At 40.6% G+C, this 21,558-nt stretch overlaps 1 protein-coding gene across 6 annotated transcripts in view; it reads right to left on the bottom strand.

Moving 5' to 3' along the window:
• Positions 1 to 21,558, bottom strand: part of TCF12 (transcription factor 12) — a 289,221-nt gene that overhangs the window by 69,073 nt on the left and 198,590 nt on the right. Inside the window, exon 1 of one of the 6 annotated variants that reach the window (XM_082256690.1) lies at positions 2,482 to 2,677. The exons of 4 other annotated variants lie outside the window; for them this stretch is intronic. In XM_082256690.1, the coding sequence (XP_082112816.1) occupies positions 2,482 to 2,550 (69 nt within the window). In that variant the 5' untranslated portion in view covers positions 2,551 to 2,677. Of the gene's footprint in view, positions 1 to 2,481; positions 2,678 to 21,558 lie in introns of those variants that run through there. One more of the 6 variants, XM_082256691.1, reaches the window with a different exon arrangement.

Below are 21,558 nucleotides of genomic sequence, written 5' to 3'. Positions count from 1 at the left end.
TATATGGAACTAAAATGTAAAATGTGTCCCATACACTTTATATGGAACTAAAATGTAAAATGTGTCCAGTACACTTTATATGGAACTAAAATGTAAAATGTGTCCAGTACACTTTATATGGAACTAAAATGTAAAATGTGTCCCATACACTTTATATAGAACTAAAATGTAAAATGTGTCCCATACACTTTATATAGAACTAAAATGTAAAATGTGTCCCATGCACTTTGTAATGTTCAAAAATTATTTAATTTGTGGCAAAAGGTCTGATATAATCTAAGTGTTAATTAAATAAGGACACAAACATTAAGCCAATATTGCTAATAATAGACCTGCAGATTAGTGCCGCAGACTGAAAAAGAAAATCCTGTTCTTTCACAGTCCAGGGGTATTGTGTGTCTGGAGTGGAAATAGGGCAGTGCATGTGGGGGTTGTTATCCTCAGGAAATGCCCATTCTACAATGCCTGCAGGACCTAAAAGTAGACAAAATGGGCAGATTAACACAAGTATTTACTGTACAAACATCCTTCTGCTTCTAGCAGGGCTTCGGTGACGTTTGCTCACTCCTCTTCTAGGCTGTGTAAGAACACACTAAGATTTACTTGGATGAACCCTCCAGATCAGCTATATACAGTATATATTTGTTCTGTTACAGAGCACCTCATACACACATTAAACAAATTCTAACAAGAACAAGCTGGGTAAAACCATCTAGGGGGATACACACATTCCCTCTCTCATACATTTTATCCTCTTAATATGCGAAGATTAAAAAGCTCAATAAGTGAGCCAGTCACTGGCCTACCACTTCACAATACAAATGAAAATTTAGTCAAAGAAAAAGTTTAAAGTATAAACACTTTCTGTTCCCTTTACTACATCACCGCATAAACCGTTAGAAGACAAAACATCTAAAAATAAAACCCAATATTTACATTTACAGTATATAACTATGCATACACATATTTACACACAAACCACGTTAAAATCTTTTTGTAGTCATTATCGGAAAAACCTGCTACATGAACAGTAAAATACATTAATGTTTGAGCATAAACCCTAGAAACGTTTTATATTTTGAACTGATGCATTTCTTATCTTCAATACATGTTCAAATAAATATAAACATGCATTTCCTCCTTGGTTTATAGAAAATCCTATATAAACACGATATAATTTGTTTACCAGGTGGACTGAATTTACCATTTGTTTACAATTGAGAAGGCTCATAAAAGCTCCTTTTGACCTATGCCAGACACATGCTCCACATTTCCAGGCCAGGAATCTCTCTCGGTATGGTAGGAGCCCCTTTAGAAGCCTGGAAATACTTAATGAGATCAAAGCCTCCCCCCTCCCTCTTTCTTAACTCCTAGCATCAGAACAAAGAGAAGAGCAGATTTTAAACTTCTCAATTAGTCACATTTCTTGAACAATATCTCCACAACTAATTCAATTTTAGAGCCACAAACTATTTTTTTTTTTAATGTGAATAAGTATGTTCAAATAATGATTTGTTTAATTCCATAAAGCTTGCATAGTGTTGTTATAACTGGGAGATCCAGAGATTTCACATGAGTTCTCCATTCACCCACAAAGGTTGCCCGTAGATTCACAGATGTTTCACCCAGTATAATGGTTCTCAACACATCTGTATGTTCAGAGACTGGATCTGCAGTGTCACCCGTACACAAATAATAATACTCGGGTTCCCCTTTTCTCCACAGAAAAGAGAACTATGCCTTTCTGCACTATCATTCTGTAGAATCAAAGACACGATCTTTGCCAGATCATCACAAACTTCTTCCTAACTACAATGATTGGGCAATGTGTGGTCAGCACAGCTAAATATATCACAACACACTAAAGTCAAAAAAAGTTTTATCTGGATAAAAGCAAAAGAAGAAACTGTCCTAACATAAAAGATCAGAAGAGATGGGAAGTAAAGAAATCAGTGCAATACATTGTAAGACAGTGATCTGAGCACTGCCTGGATGGTATTAATGCTGATTTGATTGGAAACAGATGGAATAACATTACAACCCTGCCGGTGAACCTCAAAGTCTAAACAGGAAACCGGAATCTTACTGGCTAGAAAGCGCTGTTTTCTTAATCATTCCCAGAAATTCACGGTTTTGTTTTTTTTCTTGCAATCAGCAGCACCATTACTTTTCCTCTCTTACAAACTATAAAATACAAAGTATCCTATTTTATCATGTATAAAACCAAACAGTTTTATTTTAACCGACATTGAATTGAAAAGCCAATACAATGTCAATTAACATTTTTCAACACTACAAGCAGAACAAAACCATAAACTAAGTCACTTTCTCCACAACCCACCCCTAAAGCATCAAACACCATAAAACAAATATAAAAACTGTTCCCATGTCTGAAAGAAAATGTGCTAAAAGATTTCTAAGTTCAGAACTGAGCTCAGCAGGGTGCACTGAACAAAAACAAACATAAAAAAGTAATCTTACCGTTTTACCATTGTAATAGTACATAAGAGAATTACTGCCCACTCCAGGCACAGGGTACGCACAATACATTCTTACAGAAGATGGAATATGTAGCAGTTAAAGTGCACTTCTTCAATCCCAGGAATACATCCACCCGATCGAACAGTAATTCCACCAGTACTACGCTTACACAGACGACACATGGATCTACTCAGAAGAAACTTATGCAAAGCAGGGCTAAACCATCCCACACAGAAAAGAGGGAGGGTAACATACAGTAATCTCTTTCAGCCCTGCTCACACCCACACTTGTGCGGTGGTAATGCCTCCAGGAAAGCCTTCCTTAGAATGAATACAACGTTTCACAATGTCAAAGTTCTTTTCACTTTAGTATAGAGAGGGCTAGAGCTGAGCAGTCTATAGTGTGAGCACAAATATTAGTGACTACAGGGATGTCGATGGCTAAATCACTGCCTTGTTAATCTCTCTCTTTTTAATTACATTTTAGCACTTGTGGCAGCTGGGACATAGCATGTTCTAGAACTGCAACACTACCATCTGCTAGAGTCTGACCGAGCCACCAGCCTTCCCACATCTAAACACTAACACTCGTATGATTATTGGCAGCAACATATTTTACACATTCTGTATATGGGGAGCCGTATAGCACAGACAAATCACAATGCTTACTGTACACTGTGCTACTAAAATAACACCGAAAATTATTTCACAGAAAGAACTCAACAAACCAAACAGCCCAAAACAAAAAATAATATTCATTTTCATCAACGTATGAATGAAATGACTCGATACAAAGCAGAAATAGATGGATGAATAAATCCCACCCAGCAAGCCTTCATATGATTCTAGAGGGGATTTGATGGGCTCTTTCATAGTACAATGCAGAATACTGCATGGAGCGATGCGTTATGCAACCCAATTAAAGTTAATGTGACGCAATACACCATTAAGCCCCGGTTCACACTTATGCGAGTGCAGGAAGGCTGCGAATTCGCAGCCTGTTCCCGCATCCCACACGCACCCCCGGCAGTTCACACTGCCATATGCGATACGCTGGGGGTGTCAATGTAATCTTAACGACACCCCCAGTTTGATCGCATATCGCAGTGCGATCGTGCAGTTCGCACAGGATCGGATCGCACAAGTGTGAACCGCTGTGCGATTCGATCCTGATGCGGCTGCAAAAAAGGGTCCCTGTGTGTGTTTGGTGCGGCTGCGGTGCGAATTTAGCCATACAAAGTGTATGGGTAAACTCGCACTGCACAGCCGATCGCATGTAATGTCGGAGCAGTGCGCTCCGACATTACATGCGAACCCCGCACACGCACAAGTGTGAACCGGGGCTAAAACTTAATAATTATCCCTTGTAGTGGAGCTGTGCCCAAACTGCAAGGGTTAGCTGTTCATTTGGGTCTCGTGGGCATGAAATAGAATATTTACTGACCCATAAACTGGTCATCACAGTTGTCTTCTCCCCCATGCTCTAGCAGTCTAATGCCTCGTACATACGTGCAGATTGTCGGCCAAAAAGATTCGGCCGACGACCGATCGGCCGATTTTCGGCTTGTTAGTATGATGCTTCCGACAGCCGACAGCGCACTTTCGGCCGAAAAGAATCTGTTGTGCAAGCATTAAAATTTTTGTATGCCGACACCAGAGCGGCCGATTGTTCGCCAGTCACTACAGAATTCGGCCGACAAATCAGCAGATTTGCAAGACTGGGCATGCTCAGAAAAGAAAAAACACAGGGAAAGTTAACCATCACATGACATCACTTCTGCAGTTGGCTGTAGTTGGCGGACAAAATTCTTGTGCAGTCTTTTGCATTTTTCAACAGACACGACAGCCCAGGGACAAAAGACGGCCGATCGTTCGGCCGACGATCTGCACGTGTGTACGGGGCATAAGGCCTTGAAGCCATCAAGAAGGATGCAGGGTCCACGGCCCTGCATTATATGTGACCATGGAAAAGGAACAGTCAACTACCAGAGCACGGGGAAGTGGTGCTTGCCAGGTAAGTAAAAGTGCTCTTATGTTCCCCCAAAACAAGCAAGCAGTAAACCTTTGCAGTGGGGGGCGTAGCAAATGCTGAGTGTGTTAGCACTTTGCTTTGTAGTTTGCACTGGGTACACAGAGAGTGGTGGATACAGTATGTATGCCTTGAGATCACTTAAAGTAAGGTTAGCCACACTTACCGTAAAATCCATTTATTTGAGTTCATCGACAGACACAGCGCTCCATAAATCATAATTAGTGAATTGTATTGCCTCCTCCAGGAGTAGGACTAGGCAGAACAAAAAAAACACCTGGCTACGCCCATGGGCCATCCTCGGCTTGGTAAATAACCCCCCTCTCTGCTCTAGGTAATCAGTTTAGTAGCAAGCAGTACTTGAAGTATCAGAACTCCATAGAGGGGTAGGTGCTGTGTTCACAATGAACATCAGAGAAATGGATTTTACGGTAAGTCAAAAATCCCATTTTCTCTTTCGTTCATTGATGGACACAGCTCCTGATATTCTTAACCATTGGGACGTCCCAAAGCAGTGTTAAACATAAGGGGTGGGAAGAGACAAAAATAAACTCCCAAGGCTAACTATAGCCAACCAGGTCCAGGCACAGTCTGATTTTCAAGGCATTGATTAGTAGTCTGGACTCTGAGCAGTATTTTTGCCCAGGAAGCCTCCCCAGCCGGAAAGGCTGGCATCCGTGCTGACCATTGTCCAATACAAGAGGAGGAAGGATTTGCCCAGCTGAAGTGCCAGAAAACGAAGCCGCCATATCAGGGACTCCTTCGATCTCAGGCTCAGCCGGATCTGATTGTCCAGAGACTGCGAGTCTTGTCCCATTTGGTCAGAATCTCCCTTTGTTGGGACCTCATATGGAACTGTACAAACGCAACCGCCTCGAAGGTAGACACCATCAGGACCAGCAACCGCATGCAAGAGCCCTGTCTGAAAAATAAAAGCTTTTAAACACCCCTCAAGAGAGAACAGCCCCTCTTAAAAACAGCAGCCTGCAAAGCTTTGCGGCCAAAAGAAGCATCCGCTTCCAATCTAGAATCTAGAATTTTGTGAAGGTATGCACTGACGACCACGTGGACGCCTTGAAAACTTGGGATATTGACTTGACAGAATAAAATGGATTACTTACTGCAGGAGGCAAAATAACCCAGTAGTTATGATTTATGGAGCAGTCTGTGTCCATCAATGAACAATAGAGAAAAACTATTTATATTGAATTGTGGGTGATAAAATATATATATATATATATATATATATATATATATATATATATATATATTTATATATATATTTATATATATATTTATATATATATTTATATATATATATATATATATATATATATATATATATATATATATATATATATATATGTGTATGTATACACAGGGCTTTTTTTTTTTCAGTGGGAACGCAGTTCCGGCACCTCCAGCACTGAATGTATGTAATGGCAAGAGGTGCTGGAGGATCTTTTGTTGCTGGCTGCTCAAGAGACAAGAAACAGCAGTGTGAGATCCTCATTTGCGATGTAGTAACAATTTATTGGATAAAATTAAAAAGTAAACTCTCAAAAGACGGTTTTTGATAGCTGTCAGATCCAGGTTCCCTCTTATACCAGCCAGGCAGCAAGAGAAGCCTGATGGTACCTAGATCCTAGTGGATTCACTATCTGAGGATCTCACACTGCTGTTTCTTGTCTCTTGAGCTTCATTAGAATTCCCTGGATCTCTCCTGGTAGCTGAAGGATCCTCTGTATTGCGTGGCCTTGAGTTGTATATCCAAAACCTTGCTGGTGCGTTGGACTTTGGAAAGCTGGGACTAGTAGTGCGCTGGACTGGTTTGTGGATTGGTGTACATACATTAACTTTTGCTGGCTGCTGGGGGGACTGTTGTTGGTGGGGGATCTATTTTACTGTTTTTTTTTTTTTTTTATTGCTATCAAAAAGATAACTTAACTCTGCATTCTCTAAAAGGGGTGATACTGGGAGGAGGGTAGGGGTGAAACCAAGGGACAATAGTCAGGGGTGGGTGGGGACAGCGAAAAGGGTTGACCTTGGAGGGCAGGGGTTCCTGCATCTATTCTTTGAAAAAAAAAAGCTATATATATATATATATATATATATATATATATATATATATATATATATATCTTGCCTTCTAGGCTGATAATGCACTGATATATATATATATATATAGCTTACCTTCTCCAGTGCTGATAATACACTGTTTTTTCACCCACAATTCAGTATATAGTGCTTTTTTTTCTGCACTACAAAGCACACTGTGTGCTAGGGTGCTGTGTAGGAAAATGTTATGGAAGTGCATTGGGATATCGTTTAAAAAGCACTGTGATGTCCATTCATTTTAAAGCAGGTCACCAGTGCACCACTATACAAGTTTAAATGTACCTGCAGCATTTTTTTTATAGAGCACGTCACAAGGCATGGACAGTTTTGAAGTGCGTTAGCTAGGTGCCCTGGGGTGCTGTTCAAAATGAAAAATAGCCCAATGCACTGGGAAACTTAGAAATGAAAAATAAATTATAATGGTTTAATTACTATGCCCCCGACGTACTGCAGAAAAGAAAAATCTTCATGAAAACTGGATACGTGGGTCTGGAGATTCCTTCGTCATATCAGTGGTGTAGGATAGTGAATGTCCAAGAGGGATCTGAATTCTGTGCATTCACACTACCAGCAGGTAAGCCTTCCACTTTATTATGTAGTACAGGTAAGGTAGTGTTTGCAAAGCATTTTGCAACACAAACTGAGTGAAAAGATTATTAATATTTCTATACAGGATTGCACAGTTTGCACAGCACTTTACAATATAAAGGGAAGGCAGTACAGTTACAATACAATAGGATTACTGCTATATATGGTTTGTATAAAAGGCTAAGTAACAAAATATTTCAACTAATCCTCAGAAGTGCTACTTAATATAAAATATGAAAAGTCTTAGGCCAGGTTCACATCTATCGGTGTCCGCTTCTGCTTTTTTTTTTTTTTTTTTTTTTTTTAACATCTGTTGTAGGACATTGACATACATTGTCATTATGCATTGGGCTGAGACTCATTTTGGTTTGATTTCATGCAGTGACATCATTGTTGTGAACTTTGGAAGGATCTACTTCCAGGACATTCAAAATGCACTATACGTGTGTTTTTGTGTTCTTCCCTAGATTTCAATGAGCCAGAAAAAGCATGAACTTGCATTGAAAACAGACATACCTCATTTTTAGAAGTTCATAATTGTGAACAAGCGCATTTGATTCAAAGTATTTATTATACATGCATTTTAGTGTTTTCCAAAGCGTATCTAAAATCACATAAATGTGAACCTTTAGGCCTTGTTCACACCTTTGCATTTTTAATGCATAAATTATATAGCAAAACAACAGATGTATCATAAGACGTAGTGTTGTTCAATGATGCCGCTTAGGCTCCGTTCACATTTTGGCCTCCCAGATTGCGGGCAGAATTGCAGCGATTCTGCCCACAATCCTGAATCATGAAAAATCGCGATTCCCATCACTTCCAATGGCATCCCAGAACTTCTTTTGGGCAACAGGCATCCCACCATTCTATTTGTGGGATTTTACTGCGATTCATTGGGCGACAATCACAGCAACATTGCAATGTGTTTCAGGGGGCCATTGGAAGAGTTGGGAATCGCAAGGGCATCCCACGATTTGCCATGATTCGGGATAGTCAAGATGTAAAGAGAGCCTTAGAGCCTTGCCAATTGGCTTGAAAAATGAGACATGTCTGTTTTTCACTACAAAGAATGTTAAACACACTAAAAGCTAAGAATGGACAGAAGTGGACATGGGCAGATGTGAACCTGGTCTTACAGACAGTCTGATAGAACCATTCTTTAAAGAGTAGCTCCGCTTTTGTTGAGGAAAAGAAACATTCCCCTCTCGGTGATCTATGTACACTGCAGGGTTTTTATATTATTCTGAAGGAATAGCTGTTTGTTCATCTGTGTGCAGAGTGAATATGTATGGGAGTGGTTTTTCAGCTGTGGCCCATGCAGGGCTTTAATGAGGAAAGGGGCAGGGTCTGCATCATCTTAGATGAGATTTCCCTTAGGAAGTATCTTACCAAAAATGACACACTTGTTGGAGGGAATGCAAAATATATGTCTTGTATCTTAGTGCAGACGTCTGGGAAAATCAGTAAGCCAATCACACACCCAGGAAATGACATATGTGGGGTGGGGCTTCTGTACACCATCTGTGTACATAACGTCTCCAGGTTGCCATGTTGCATTACATTTTACAGAAATTTACAGCACTGCAGATTGAAAAGGAAAGGTCATTTTTAAGAGTTTTTAAGTGTTACTGAAACCCAGGAGCCTGCATTCATGATTTCTGGTCTCCCACAGTACACAGAACATTGAAATGCAAATATTTTACTAAATATAAACTGCTAATTACCTTTCTTTATGAGCAGTATATAATAGTGTTTGACTTCTATCAGTGTAAAGCTTGTAGGAGAAGTTTTCAATCTACCCTGACTGTCCCACTGGGCTGCAGGACCCCTGACCCTCTGTCTGGACAGTGCTGATTGGCCCTGTGCTGATCAAATGCACCCACCCAAGGAAAAAAAAAAAACAAAAAAACTCTCTAGCAATACACACCAAACTGAGCACGTGCAGAGTGTCTCCAAAGCTTTTTTATCAGGAGATGGATTGAGGACTGTGGAAGAAGGGGAGGATCAGAGAAGACAGGATCAAACAGCCTTTTTCACAATGCACAGGATTAACCCCTTAGGTTCCACCACAGTGAGTATAACAAGTATGCCTTTCCCGTATATAAAACGGATTTTACTGTAGTGCTTTTAGTAATACTTGGAACTACAATATGACTTATGGCACGATTGTATATGACATTTTTTCGTTTTTTTGCCATTTTTTCCCACGAAAGTGGATTTACCTTTTAATGGTTTACATTTTTCATTTGTGCTTGTTCACTGTTCTTTCTATTTAACACAATACAATTTGCAGCAATGATTTTCAAAACAATACCAAACACAAGCTTTGGATTGATGCAATATGGATTACTTGGGAGTAATCTATCCAATATTTATGGACAGAACTTACCCAGTAATCCAAAATTCCTGTTTGTGGGATTGACACTACTTTCCCCAGAGCACTACGCAGAGGTGAAAGCAACATTAGAGGAATGTTCTGCTCAAGAGTTTCATTGTTAATATCACTTCTAAGGGCCAGTTGACATAAAATGCAGTCATTAGCATTTTTCTGCACTGGAGCCAGTCACCGCTAGGACACAGAGAAAGAAATCGTTTTCTATGTGTCCTATTTACACTGCAATGCACCCCAGTGGTGCGATAAAATGCAGGGCATGTTGCATTTTACTGCAGCTCACAGGACAGGTCGCAGGTCACCGTACAGCAGCACAGCGCTCTACTGTAGAGTAAAGGCCCGTATACACTTGATGGAAATCGGACGAAATATCCTCAGATTTTTCTTTTTCTCTTGCTCAGCGTTCATTACCGTTTTTAGTTGACAGTGCATAAATGTTCACAAAATTTCTCGTCTGATTTTTTTTTTTTTTTGGGACATTTGTTCCCAGACTTCCGGATTGTCAGCAACTTCAGATCATGCGCGGTCTTTCGTATCTGATTTTTCTCGGATGTACTGCATACACATTAAACGAAAATTGGTCGTCTGGGGATGGACGATAAAAATTTTGGTGTTCGCCCCTCTGTTTTTTTTTTCTTTGAAAATGTCGGCATCGGCTGCTGAAAATCGTACGATTTTACCTCGGACAGGAATTTTCGGCAGATTTTCTACTAGTGTGTACTCCACTTTACATGTATAAAGTGTCACTGTACACTTCAAACAAAGTTGGCTGAAAGAAAAAAAAAAAGGGGGGGGGGGCGGAGAATAGTGATATGTGATAAAAATACCATCTTACTGCAGCTGGAACAGACAGCACACGCACATTAAACCGCTGTGGTCTAGTGTGTGGCAGTTGTTCGGGGAAGTGTGAACGGGCCCCAAGACTCTATATAGCTAAAATGAAGCTCCTTTTGATATTATAACCCAAATATACAGTAGCTCACGTGCACACAGACCTCCCCATCAGCAGTCAGAGCAAATTCTTCAGAGAAAGGCAAGATTCTGAATATTTGATCAAATCCATGTAATAGGAACAATTTCCTCTGCCCTGCACAATAAGGCCAGGGTTAATCTCTTGACCAGCCTGACACACTAAATCAGCTGGAAACCGGGTTGACTTTTTTTTGTCAGACACTATGTCATCAGCAGAAGTAGCAATGAACTGACCTGCACTGCCTAACCTGAATTGTTTCCATTCACAACCCAGCACTGTGCGGCTAAACAAACTGTGTGTTTCTCTGAACACAAACAGATTACATGGTCTGACGCACAGGGATCTGATGTCTAATTACAGATGGAAGACTCTTAACTCGCCTACAGTCCCGGGTGGGTGTGTGCAGTGCAAGGTGTCAGTTAAGTAAAAGAATATTAAGCGCAACTCCCAGCAATAAATGATCTTTATGAAATCATGACTTTTCATCACATTATTCTGCTCATATAAAAACACAAAAAACTAGATAGCATCACATTAAACTATGGTAATATTCCTCTTCAAATCAGTAATCTATTTCACACTTTTAAAAGTAGATATCCAGTATCAGCTTATCACATACATTACAACTTGGTTGTACAATTGGCTTTAGATTTACTAACCACTGGGGTTCATTTACTAAAACTGGAGAGTGCAAAATCAGAAACCTATTAGAGTCCAGGTTTTGTTGTCAAAGCTGAACAAGCTGAATCTAGAAGCTGATTGGTTTCTATGCAGAGCTGCACCAGATTTTACACTCCCCAGTTTACTTAAATCAATCCACTATGTAGTACAAGGAGAGTTACCGCATTTAGACCCGTTTGCACGCTGTTACAAGCATTTGGCGATTCAAATGCCTATAAACTTCCATCTGAAGACATTTTTTTGCTTTAAAAAACATGCCATTATACTCAACTGCCTCTAAACAACTATAAATGTCTCCGTGTACATGGACAGATAAGATAACAGAGGAGAGTTCAGGGGCTGCTGAAAACTGCTCCTAAAGTGGGGTACACACTAGTAGAAAATCTGCCGAAAATTCCCGTCCGCGGTAAAATTGTACGATTTTCGGCTAGTGTGTACACAACTTTCAGCAGCCGATGCCGACATTTTCAACGAAAAAAAAAAAAAAAACGGAGGGACAAACACCAAAATTGTTATTGTCCGTCCCCAGCACGACCAATTTTCGTTTAATGTGTATGCAGAAAAATCGGATACGAAAGACCACGCATGATCTGAAGTTGCTGATGACCCGGAAGTCTAGGAACAAACGTCCCAAAAAATAAATAGAAATCGGACAAGAAGTTTTGTGAACATTATGCACTGTCAACTAAAAATGGTTATGACCGCTGAGCATGAGAGAGAAAGATCGGAGAATATTTCGTCCGATTTCCGTCAAGTGTGTACGAGCCTTAATGTCTGTTTATCAGCAGCAGTGTACACGAGGCCTAAGAGTCTGCCTGATACAATCTAAATAAAATGGATGGGGTCGTTTTTAACATAGTTGGTGACAAATCAAAAGGAGATTTTACAAAGATTGTACAACCAGATTTTATTGTGTTTGACCTGTAGACGAAGCCACAAGGTATATGCTATTCCCTTTATTAAAACAAAAACCCTGTTTTTCTCTTTTGTGTCTCCCATTCAGTTTCAGGCTTGACTTTCCTTGACTTTATGACAATATGCAAATTCAGGGAACCCACTGCTTTACCACACTTCTTTATTTCAGTATTAACCAAGGGTAAAATCAATGGAACAAACTGGCCAACAATTGCTTTGCATGCAGCTGGAAGCACCCCAGATTTATTAGTTTACTTTACAAACTGGATTGTGTTGGTTTGAGGTGGTTACTGCCATGATCAGACCTGCATAAAGGTTTGCTTTAAGGCTTCGTAGGGCAAACTCTTCTTTACAGTGGCCGTAGTCTGCCTGCCTCAGAAATGTGTAACTGCCACACACTGTATGACAAAGCCCCGCCAACTACTATTATACTCCCCATGGACACTACCTCAGTGACCCCCAGCAGTACTATCTGTAGACCTGAGAATTGCATTTTGAAAGGCTTATACTGGCCATACACCGTTTAAACCTGAACTGGCCGAGATTCGAACTGTTAATGTGCAGGCTGAATGTACCAAGCTGATTAAACAATCAACTTGGGTACAAGAAGCCTACTGTATTCTCTTACAATTATCGCAAGTGGCTACCACCGTCTTCTCCAGGCAGGGATGGCTCGCCCGCCGCCCGCTCCCTCCCCCTCACCAGGGAGAATATATTTGCCGATTCCCCTGTCAGCACTCTGTGGTGTTGGGGCAATTGTGCGAATTTCGTTCCTGCAACCCGAAAATTGCACTGTGTTCGGCCAGGCCTTAGGCATAAAGTGAATAAATTATGGCAGGCCAAACACTGTGCAAATTTTTTTCCTGCGACAGTGTTGATGTGGGAATCCCTCCTGCCGAGCCTTTGTCTTCTCCCAGTGGGGGAAGACCGTAGTTATTGCTAGTGGCTATACCACCCGTTAGCGATATTGGCAAGTGAAATCCGGCAGGCTGGTTGTACCCAGGTTTATCGATCGACTTGGTATATTCAGCCTGCCCATACATGGTTTGAATCTCGGCCGATTCCTGTTGAACCAGCCGAGATTTGAACCACCTATGGCTGGCATAGGGCCTGTGTTGGCGAGTTTCTGTTTGCTTTAGACAGATTTTACATTCTTATACAAGTATATGAGCATGCATAACCCACTGGAAGCAGGTCAAATTTTAGGTCGCATACAGGTTGAATGCAGGCAGTCAGCTTTAGCAAATGATAATGCCTAAGTTTAGCCAAAAAAATCAGCACAAGGGACATTTTAATGCAATGTACCCCCTGTCCTGCTTTCTTTTTTCAGGTGCAATGGGGTTAATAAAGGAGCCATAAAATTTGCTGCACAGATCAAAGTCCCCAGCATTGTTACACTGGGCTGAGGGATGTGCCACAGAGTGTGCAATTATGACAACACTGGATATAAATGTGGTTTTATATCTTATGCCCCGTACACACGTACCGATCGTCGGCCGAACGATCGGCCGAACGATCGGCCGTCTTTTGTCCAAGGTCTGTCGTGTCTGTTGAAAACTGCAAAAGACTGAACACGAATATTGTCGGCCAACAACAGCCGACTGCAGAAGTGATGTCATGTGATGGTTAACTTTCCGTGTGTTTTTTATTTTCTGAGCATGCCCAGTCTTGCAAATCTGTCTGTCGGCCGAATTCTGTACTGACTGGCGAACAATCGGCCGTTCTGGTGTCGGCATACAAAAATTTTAATGCTTGCACGACAGATTCTGTTCGGCCGAAAGTGCGCTGTCGGCAGCATCATAGTAACAAGCCAAAAATCGGCCGATCGGCCGAATCTTTTCGGCCGACAATCTGCACGTGTGTACGGGGCATAAGCCTAAGGCTCTGTCAAATGCCAGAATTAAAACTACATTTCAAGGGAATCGCCAGTCCACTACAAATATTATAAACAGAAATGTAGACATGAAAGAAGAACAGGAGATAACTTTCAAAGAAGTATTTACAAAGTGGGATTTCCTAATACTGTACAGCCAAAATCTTTGTTAAAACTCAAAATCATCAAAATAAATACTTTTATTAGCAAAGGAACTGCTGCAGATACCTTTCAATTTCAACTTTATCATCAGACCATGAATTTAAAAGAGATACAAATGTTAACAGTTAGAAATGTTTGCACTTGAATGAACAATCGCAGTCTTTTTAATCCCCGCTACTCATTACTCTTCTAAAAGAAGCACAAAGCCAACAATTGTATTGTGAATACACAGGCTAAGGGTTAACATTTCCAAACTGCAAGTTCTATCTGAATTACTCTTCAGAACTGCAATGAAAATCAATTGTCATGTAAGCTTACTGTCACTAAAGAGTATTAAATTCCATCCCCACTAAACTCAACCAGCAAACCTCAAGCACTCAGGAAGACTAAATTATTCATATAATCCTAGACTGCCATTTACTAGGCCTTGATGCTTCCAGTATAATCAAAACAAATAGTCTATCCAATGCAGGAGAGTAGGAGTTAAGCTACCACGTCCCAGTCTTTCTAAGAATGTAATTAACTAGAAGACCACAGAACATAAATATAATCACACTCAAAATACAACATAAATGTCTCATTTCCCGCTTATGAAGACCTTATTCTCAGCAATACAAAACCATACCGGATTTTATTTGCTAAAGGCATAACCAAGGCCTGCAGTTTGGAAAACAAGTTAGAGGGTATGAAATGTACGTTTATTTTAGATATAGTATGCAAGAGTTACTTCCTTCTTTTTCCAATAACCATTGTCACCGAGATAAAGGCTCCTTTCACACAAGCGGACCGTTCAGATCCGCCTGTCCGTTTTTTTGGCGGATCTGAACGGTCCCCCCATGCATTCCTATGGGGCATCGGATGGCAGAGGAGACATGTCCGCTGACATCCGACCCGATCCGATCCGTCAAATCTGGATGGATGGAAACCCTATTTTCCATCCGTCCACGGATGGGATGGGATCGGATGAGAACGGACCGGCGGTCCGTTCCCCTCCGATTTCCCCCATAGAGATGCATGGGGAACTGACAGCTGTGTCTCCGCACACAGCGTGGAGACACAGCTGTCATCCTTCTGCTCAGCGGGGGATCGGCGGTTCGATCCCCCACTGAGAAAAATGGAGTCCGTTTGACGGACATAATGTGTGAAAGAGCCCAAAAAGCGATGGGAAATTCAAAATGTTAGTGTTGTCACCAGAGCTAGAGGTGAGGAAAAATCCATTACCTGGGATTCCTGTGCCTATGACAAGTCTCTCTAAAGCTGGATACACACTATACAACTTTTGTTGTTAGATTTCCTTTAGATTTACCTTCAACTATGTAGTACAAGGGCCTCCCTGATTGCATACAAATTGACATTTTTTTGATTTGACCTCATATTATATGGTTTTGGTAAATCTAAAGGAAAAAATCTAAAGACAATTGTATAGTGTGTATGGCCCATTAGAGAGGTTTCCTCTTATTGCCTGTTGTGACTTGAGGATAAAAAAATAACCCTTCTCTACTCTATACCACAAACACTAAGAGAAATTGGAGTGTGCTACAGCTAAACACCTGACCATGTTAGCTGACCCAAGTAGCTTTAGCAGGTGTTAAATATGTGGAAAATCTTTTTTTTTTTTTTGATGCCCAATAGTTACATAGGTCCAGCATGGAGCAGTATCTCTGAGATGTGGGCACCACTACTATACCAATCACCAGCTTCTGGGTCCTGTGCTGGGCAGCTGTTCTGCTGCATAGTGACCACAAGTGGTGGCTAACTCAGCAGGGGGCGCCATTCAGAAAACACTTTGCAGTATTTAAACGCAAAGCATTCCCTGATTGTTTGAGGTGGAGTAGTGACCTTCACCTCAACCAATCTGAAAGCACTTTGCATTCATTGAGAAAATGCAAAGTGTTTATGAATGGTGCCTGTGCTGAGCAAGTGACCTCCTGTGTTCAATAAGCAGAAAAGCAGCTGCACGTAAGGATCAGGAAGCTAGTGGAGATTACTGTAGTAGGGGTGCCTACAACTGTGATCTACCAGCTTCCACGAGCATCCCACTGGTATGGCACATACATACTTAATACTGGTCCAAGTTGGACTATGTAAAATTGCCACAACTAAGCTTCAACTTTAAAGTGTTACATGTAAAGTGTATGTATAGCCATGTATGTGTATGGATTTTTTTTATAGGGTAGGGAAGAGTTAAAACCACTACCTCCTCTGTCTGTTTATTTTATGCTACCTGTAACCTGTTGGGAAAAGTTCCTCCCTTACTCTATTCAAAACAAAAATAAAAAGTTTTGGCTATACATATATTTCATGATAAAGACCTGTAAAGCACAACCATAGGGAGCATAGCATACATATCTAAGGAGTAAATATGGCCGTCTCCCATGTACATTTACCATTACAAACTACCCCAAAAAAACATTAAAGTAGAACTTCAATCTCTCAATCAATACGGATTATTTTTAATCCTCATGCTGCTAGCATTAGTAAAAAGGAAGGTTTAGCATATTTACTTGTAGAAAAAAGGGTTGCAACCCCTTGACCCTTGGATGATCGAAGAACTTCTACACCTCCAGCTTATTGCTTTGCCAAACAAGTATATTTATAGAAGGTGTTAGTTGATTATCTGTATCATATTCAGGCAAGTCTTTGATGCTTTTATATTTTCGTGCACTTTACTATTTTTAAACTTTAATATGTTGTAAATAAAATTGATATTTTTAATGGAAATTTTTTTTCCGTCTTATGCGATGCCAATAAAGTCCAATATAAGCAGGGCAAGTCATTGCAACCTTTTTCAACTAGAGATTTGGATATGGCATAGGTAGAGGTCTTCCCTTTAACCACTTTACAACCGGAGGATTTTGCTGTCTTCCGTCCAGGCCACTTTTTGCGATTCGGCGCTGTGCGACTTCAACTGACAATTGCGCGGTCGTGCGACGCCGTACCCAAACGAAATTTACGTCCTTTTTCTCCCACAAACAGAGCTTTCTTTTGGTGGTATTTGATCACCTGTGCGATTTTTACTTTTTGCGCTATAAACAAAAAAAGAGCGTTTATTTTGAAAAAATAACAATATTTTTCACATTTTTTTATATGAAATTCCCCCCAAAAAAGATGTAAAAACCAATTTTTTTAAAAGTTTTTGGCCAATTTGTTTTATGCTACATATGTTTGGTAAAAAAAATCGCAATAAGCGTATTTTGATTGGTTTGCGCAAAAGTTATTGCGTTTACTAACAAAGGGAAAGATTTCTGTCATTTTTGGTGTTTTTTTTTTAACGCGTAATGGCGGCGATCTGCGATTTTTTTTGCGGGACTGCGACATTGCGGCGGACAGACCGGACCCCTGACTGACATTTTTGACACTTTTGGGGGTACCAGTGACATTACTGCAGTAATCAGTGCTATATATATGCACTGTTACTGTAAAAATGACACTGGCAGGGAAGGGGTTAATTTTATTGGAGAGGGAGGGGTTAATGTATGCCTGGTGCTTACTGACGTGTAGGGGGGGAGGTGACTATGTGATTCATGGACAGATCGGATGTCCAGCTATGCTGAACAGTCCGATCTGTCACTCCCTGTCACTATGGAGATCCGCCCGCTGTGTTTACACACAGCGGGCGGATCTCCAGACTCGATCCCCGACGATCGGGTAAGAGCAGCGGCGATCGCCGCTGCTCCTCCCCTGGCCCGACTCCCGCTGTGAATGGAAACAGCGGGAGCGAGCCTCCGGCGGCGCGCAAGCGCCGCCCAGAAGGGGAGGAGTCCAGTCACGTTAATACTACGTGACTGGACGGGAACGAGCCACTCTGCCGCAGTACTATTACCGTGAGCGGTAGTAGAGTGGTTAAACAGTAACATATTTACTTGTTTTTACATTTCTTCTGGTACTTCCTGGCTTCTTGCCTAGGCAAATGTCATACATCATAGGAGTCTTCAGGAGGGGAGGACAGGAGGAGGGATTTTCTCAGTTAAGCACACTCTTCTGGCTACATGCTTGAGCTAAGGGCAGATGGATTCCAGGAAGTAAATGCTACATTAATCATTTGCCCTTACCTAAGATGGCAACGGCCAGAAATGCAAGGGGGTTGTTTTTCAAAGTCATGGAGACATGGATGGATAGGGGAGTTTGTTTTGAATATTAAAAATGAATAAGACAGTGTTTTTGGTTTATGGTGCTCAGATGCAGTGAATATCCCCTTTAAACACATTTATATGACAAAAACAACTCTTTTACACTCAGCACTCTGTTGGGGGGAAAAGATGGAGACAGAATGTAGTGCTAATAATGTGGATTGTACGGGCAAGATGACCATACATAGAAGATTTTCCATATGGCACTATTTGCCATTTCTGTTGTCAGGTTACCATTAACCCTTTATCAGTGGTGCAGGACCAGAAAAAATCCTTTCAGGGCGACCGGTGAGGAGCACAGAGGAGCGGTCTGAAGCCGGATCTCTCCTCTGTGCAGTGAACCTGGAAGTGCTCTGCTCTGAGAGCATACAGGTTTCACAACTGACAGCAGGCTGTACCCATGTAAATAGATTCAAATACTTTCTGTAATTAATCTGTTAAATCAAACTTCAGGGGAGACATTAGGGGTCTATTAGATATCTTCATAAAAGGACTGGACACCTGCACAATGCAATACCATTGGGGATACATTGTGATAGCAATACAGAAAAAAAAGTTTAATAATAGATCTCTGTTTATATTGATTTTGTTTGTGTGTTTTATTTCTGGGTTGATCCAAAATGTCAACTACATAGAATTGTAGCAGATCTACCCATAACTTATGATGTGCACAAACCTTACCATTACACTTCTGCATTTCTGTGCAAATCTGGCAATGGGAGCCTATTCAACTGCTGTTACAAGATAAAATAGTGCAAAAGTGGAGTAGACCTGGAACTTCCATCAGAAATCCCAACCAGTGGTAAAATCCTGAAAATGTTCATGAACAGAGGTCAGGCTGGTCAAATTACCTGCCTCCTAGAAGTAGACTAGCATTCTCTTAGACGTAGACATTTAGCCTTACCTGTTAATGGTCACAAGAGATTGTATGTGTATATATATATATATATATATATATATACACATACACACACACATATACATACATATATATATATATATATATATATATACATACATACACACACATATACATACATATATATATATATATATATATATATATATATATATATATACACACACACACACATATAGGCCCTGCTTTTTGCTTTGCAAAGCTATACACTCGTGATTTATTGTTTCTTCTCATAATGCAAATCTATGTCGGCCAACCAACCAAAAACAACTCAACAGTTTTAGGCTACATTCACACCTGAGCGTAGCGTTTTTCGCGCGTTTTTTACCGCGATTTTACCGCGATTTTTGCAGCGTTTTTTACCGCGATTTTACCGCGATTTTTACCGCGATTTTTGTGCAGGCGTTTTTAGATTGAATAGAGATCAATGGAAAACGCCTGTAATCTGCCCAAAAAGAAGCTCATGTACTTTTTTGAGCGTTGGGCGTTTTGTATACAGCATCAAAACGCTCAGATGTGAACAGGAGCCATTGAAATGAATAGGATTTGTCTTGTTGGGCGTTTTGAGAGCTGATCCTAGAGCAGAAAAACGCCCCAAAACGCCTAGATGTGAACGGAGCCTTAAAGAGCAGAAGGTGTGATTTCAGTGACTAATCTATCCTTCAAGTGGTTGATCAATATATTTAATTAAAAAAAAAAAAAAGGAACAGAAGCCATATAAAACCTAACTTAGGTAAACACAGCAATAAACATTTTGAGTCCTTAAAACAGATTTTACTGTACTGCTGCTCAACAAATAAAAGGAGAACAAAGGATTCCTTGATGGGACCCCCAGTCTACCTAGCAGGTTCCTTACCCACATGCAGGACATTAGGCTTAAGGCCCGTACACACTTGACGGAAATCGGACGAAATATCCTCCGATTTTTCTCTCTCATGCTCAGCGGTCATAACCGTTTTTAGTTGACAGTGCATAAATGTTCACAAAATTTCTCGTCCGATTTTTTTTTTTTGGGACATTTGTTCCTCCGGACCGTCAGCAACTTCAGATCATGCGCAGTCTTTCATATCTGATTTTTCGCGGATGTACTGCATACACATTAAATGAAAATTGGTCGTCTGGGGACGGACGATAAAAATTTTGGTGTTTGTCCCTCCGTTTTTTTTCGTTGAAAATGTCGGCATCAGCTGCTGAAAGTTATGTACACACTAGCCAAAAATCGTACGATTTTACCTCGGACGGGAATTTTCAGCAGATTTTCTACTAGTGTGTACCCCACTTTATCCTTACACTTAAAGCAATGAAAGGCAACAAGAACTGCTGGGAACTAAACACTGGGCTGTTGCAGTTTTCATAATTAACCTGCAGATGGTGCTATTATCCAAACACTAATTGAAATGCAGCAAAACAATTTCACTACTTATTTTTATAGTAAGCACTGGCACCAAAAGAAAGAAACTGTTCCTAACCAACCAAACATAGCTTTAGGAACTTGTATCATGCAAGTAAATAAAGCCATTACATTTATGTTGTTGGCCTCCAAATGATATCTTTGTTAATTTTTTTTTATAGGTGATCTGTCAAAAGCAAATGACACACAACTCAATTTATACAAAAACACTGTCAGAGGGCTTAACAGCTAGACAAAAAAAAAAACTAAATGAAAGGCAAAACCTTAAACAAAGCAATCGTTACAAATAAAACAGCATGGCCTAGAAGAAACTAAGGCCAAATTATTTCCACATTTCTGATTAAATTGGCTGTCCCTTGGTAATAAAATAAATGTACTATGTGAACTGCTGTTGTTTAAATGTATGCCTTAATCACTGCCATGCACTGCTGCATGATTGATTTAATCCAGCATTGCACAGATACCGGTACCGTTACTAAGCATTTGCAGGAATACTGCAGCTGCAGGACTTGAGCAATTGCTCCAATACTAAACCAATACCTTCAAGTCTGCAGACTAACTGCCACCTTTAAAATGGGTTCACATATGTGATTTTGTTCAGCGGTTCAGGTGCAAATTTTTAAAGTGCGTGACACTGGAAGTTGCACCTGAACCGGACTGAAAAACGAACAGGACTCCTTTTAAACATTGCATTGCAGCCGACCCGTACATGTGAACCGGCTCCATAGAAAGTTAGTTTGGTTCACGTTATGCAAATCGGATGTTAAGAACACAAAATATAGTACAGGCATACCCCACTCACTTTACATACACTCGCAAGTAAGGGCACAGCTTGTTCAGCTTGGCATGACACTACTCCTGGTTTTTAACATTGGCGTCTATA

Source organism: Pelophylax lessonae (assembly GCF_965119305.1).
Source record: "Pelophylax lessonae genome assembly, chromosome: 4".
Classification (NCBI taxonomy): Eukaryota; Metazoa; Chordata; class Amphibia; order Anura; family Ranidae; genus Pelophylax; species Pelophylax lessonae.
This window is presented reverse-complemented; position numbering and strand designations above follow the sequence as displayed.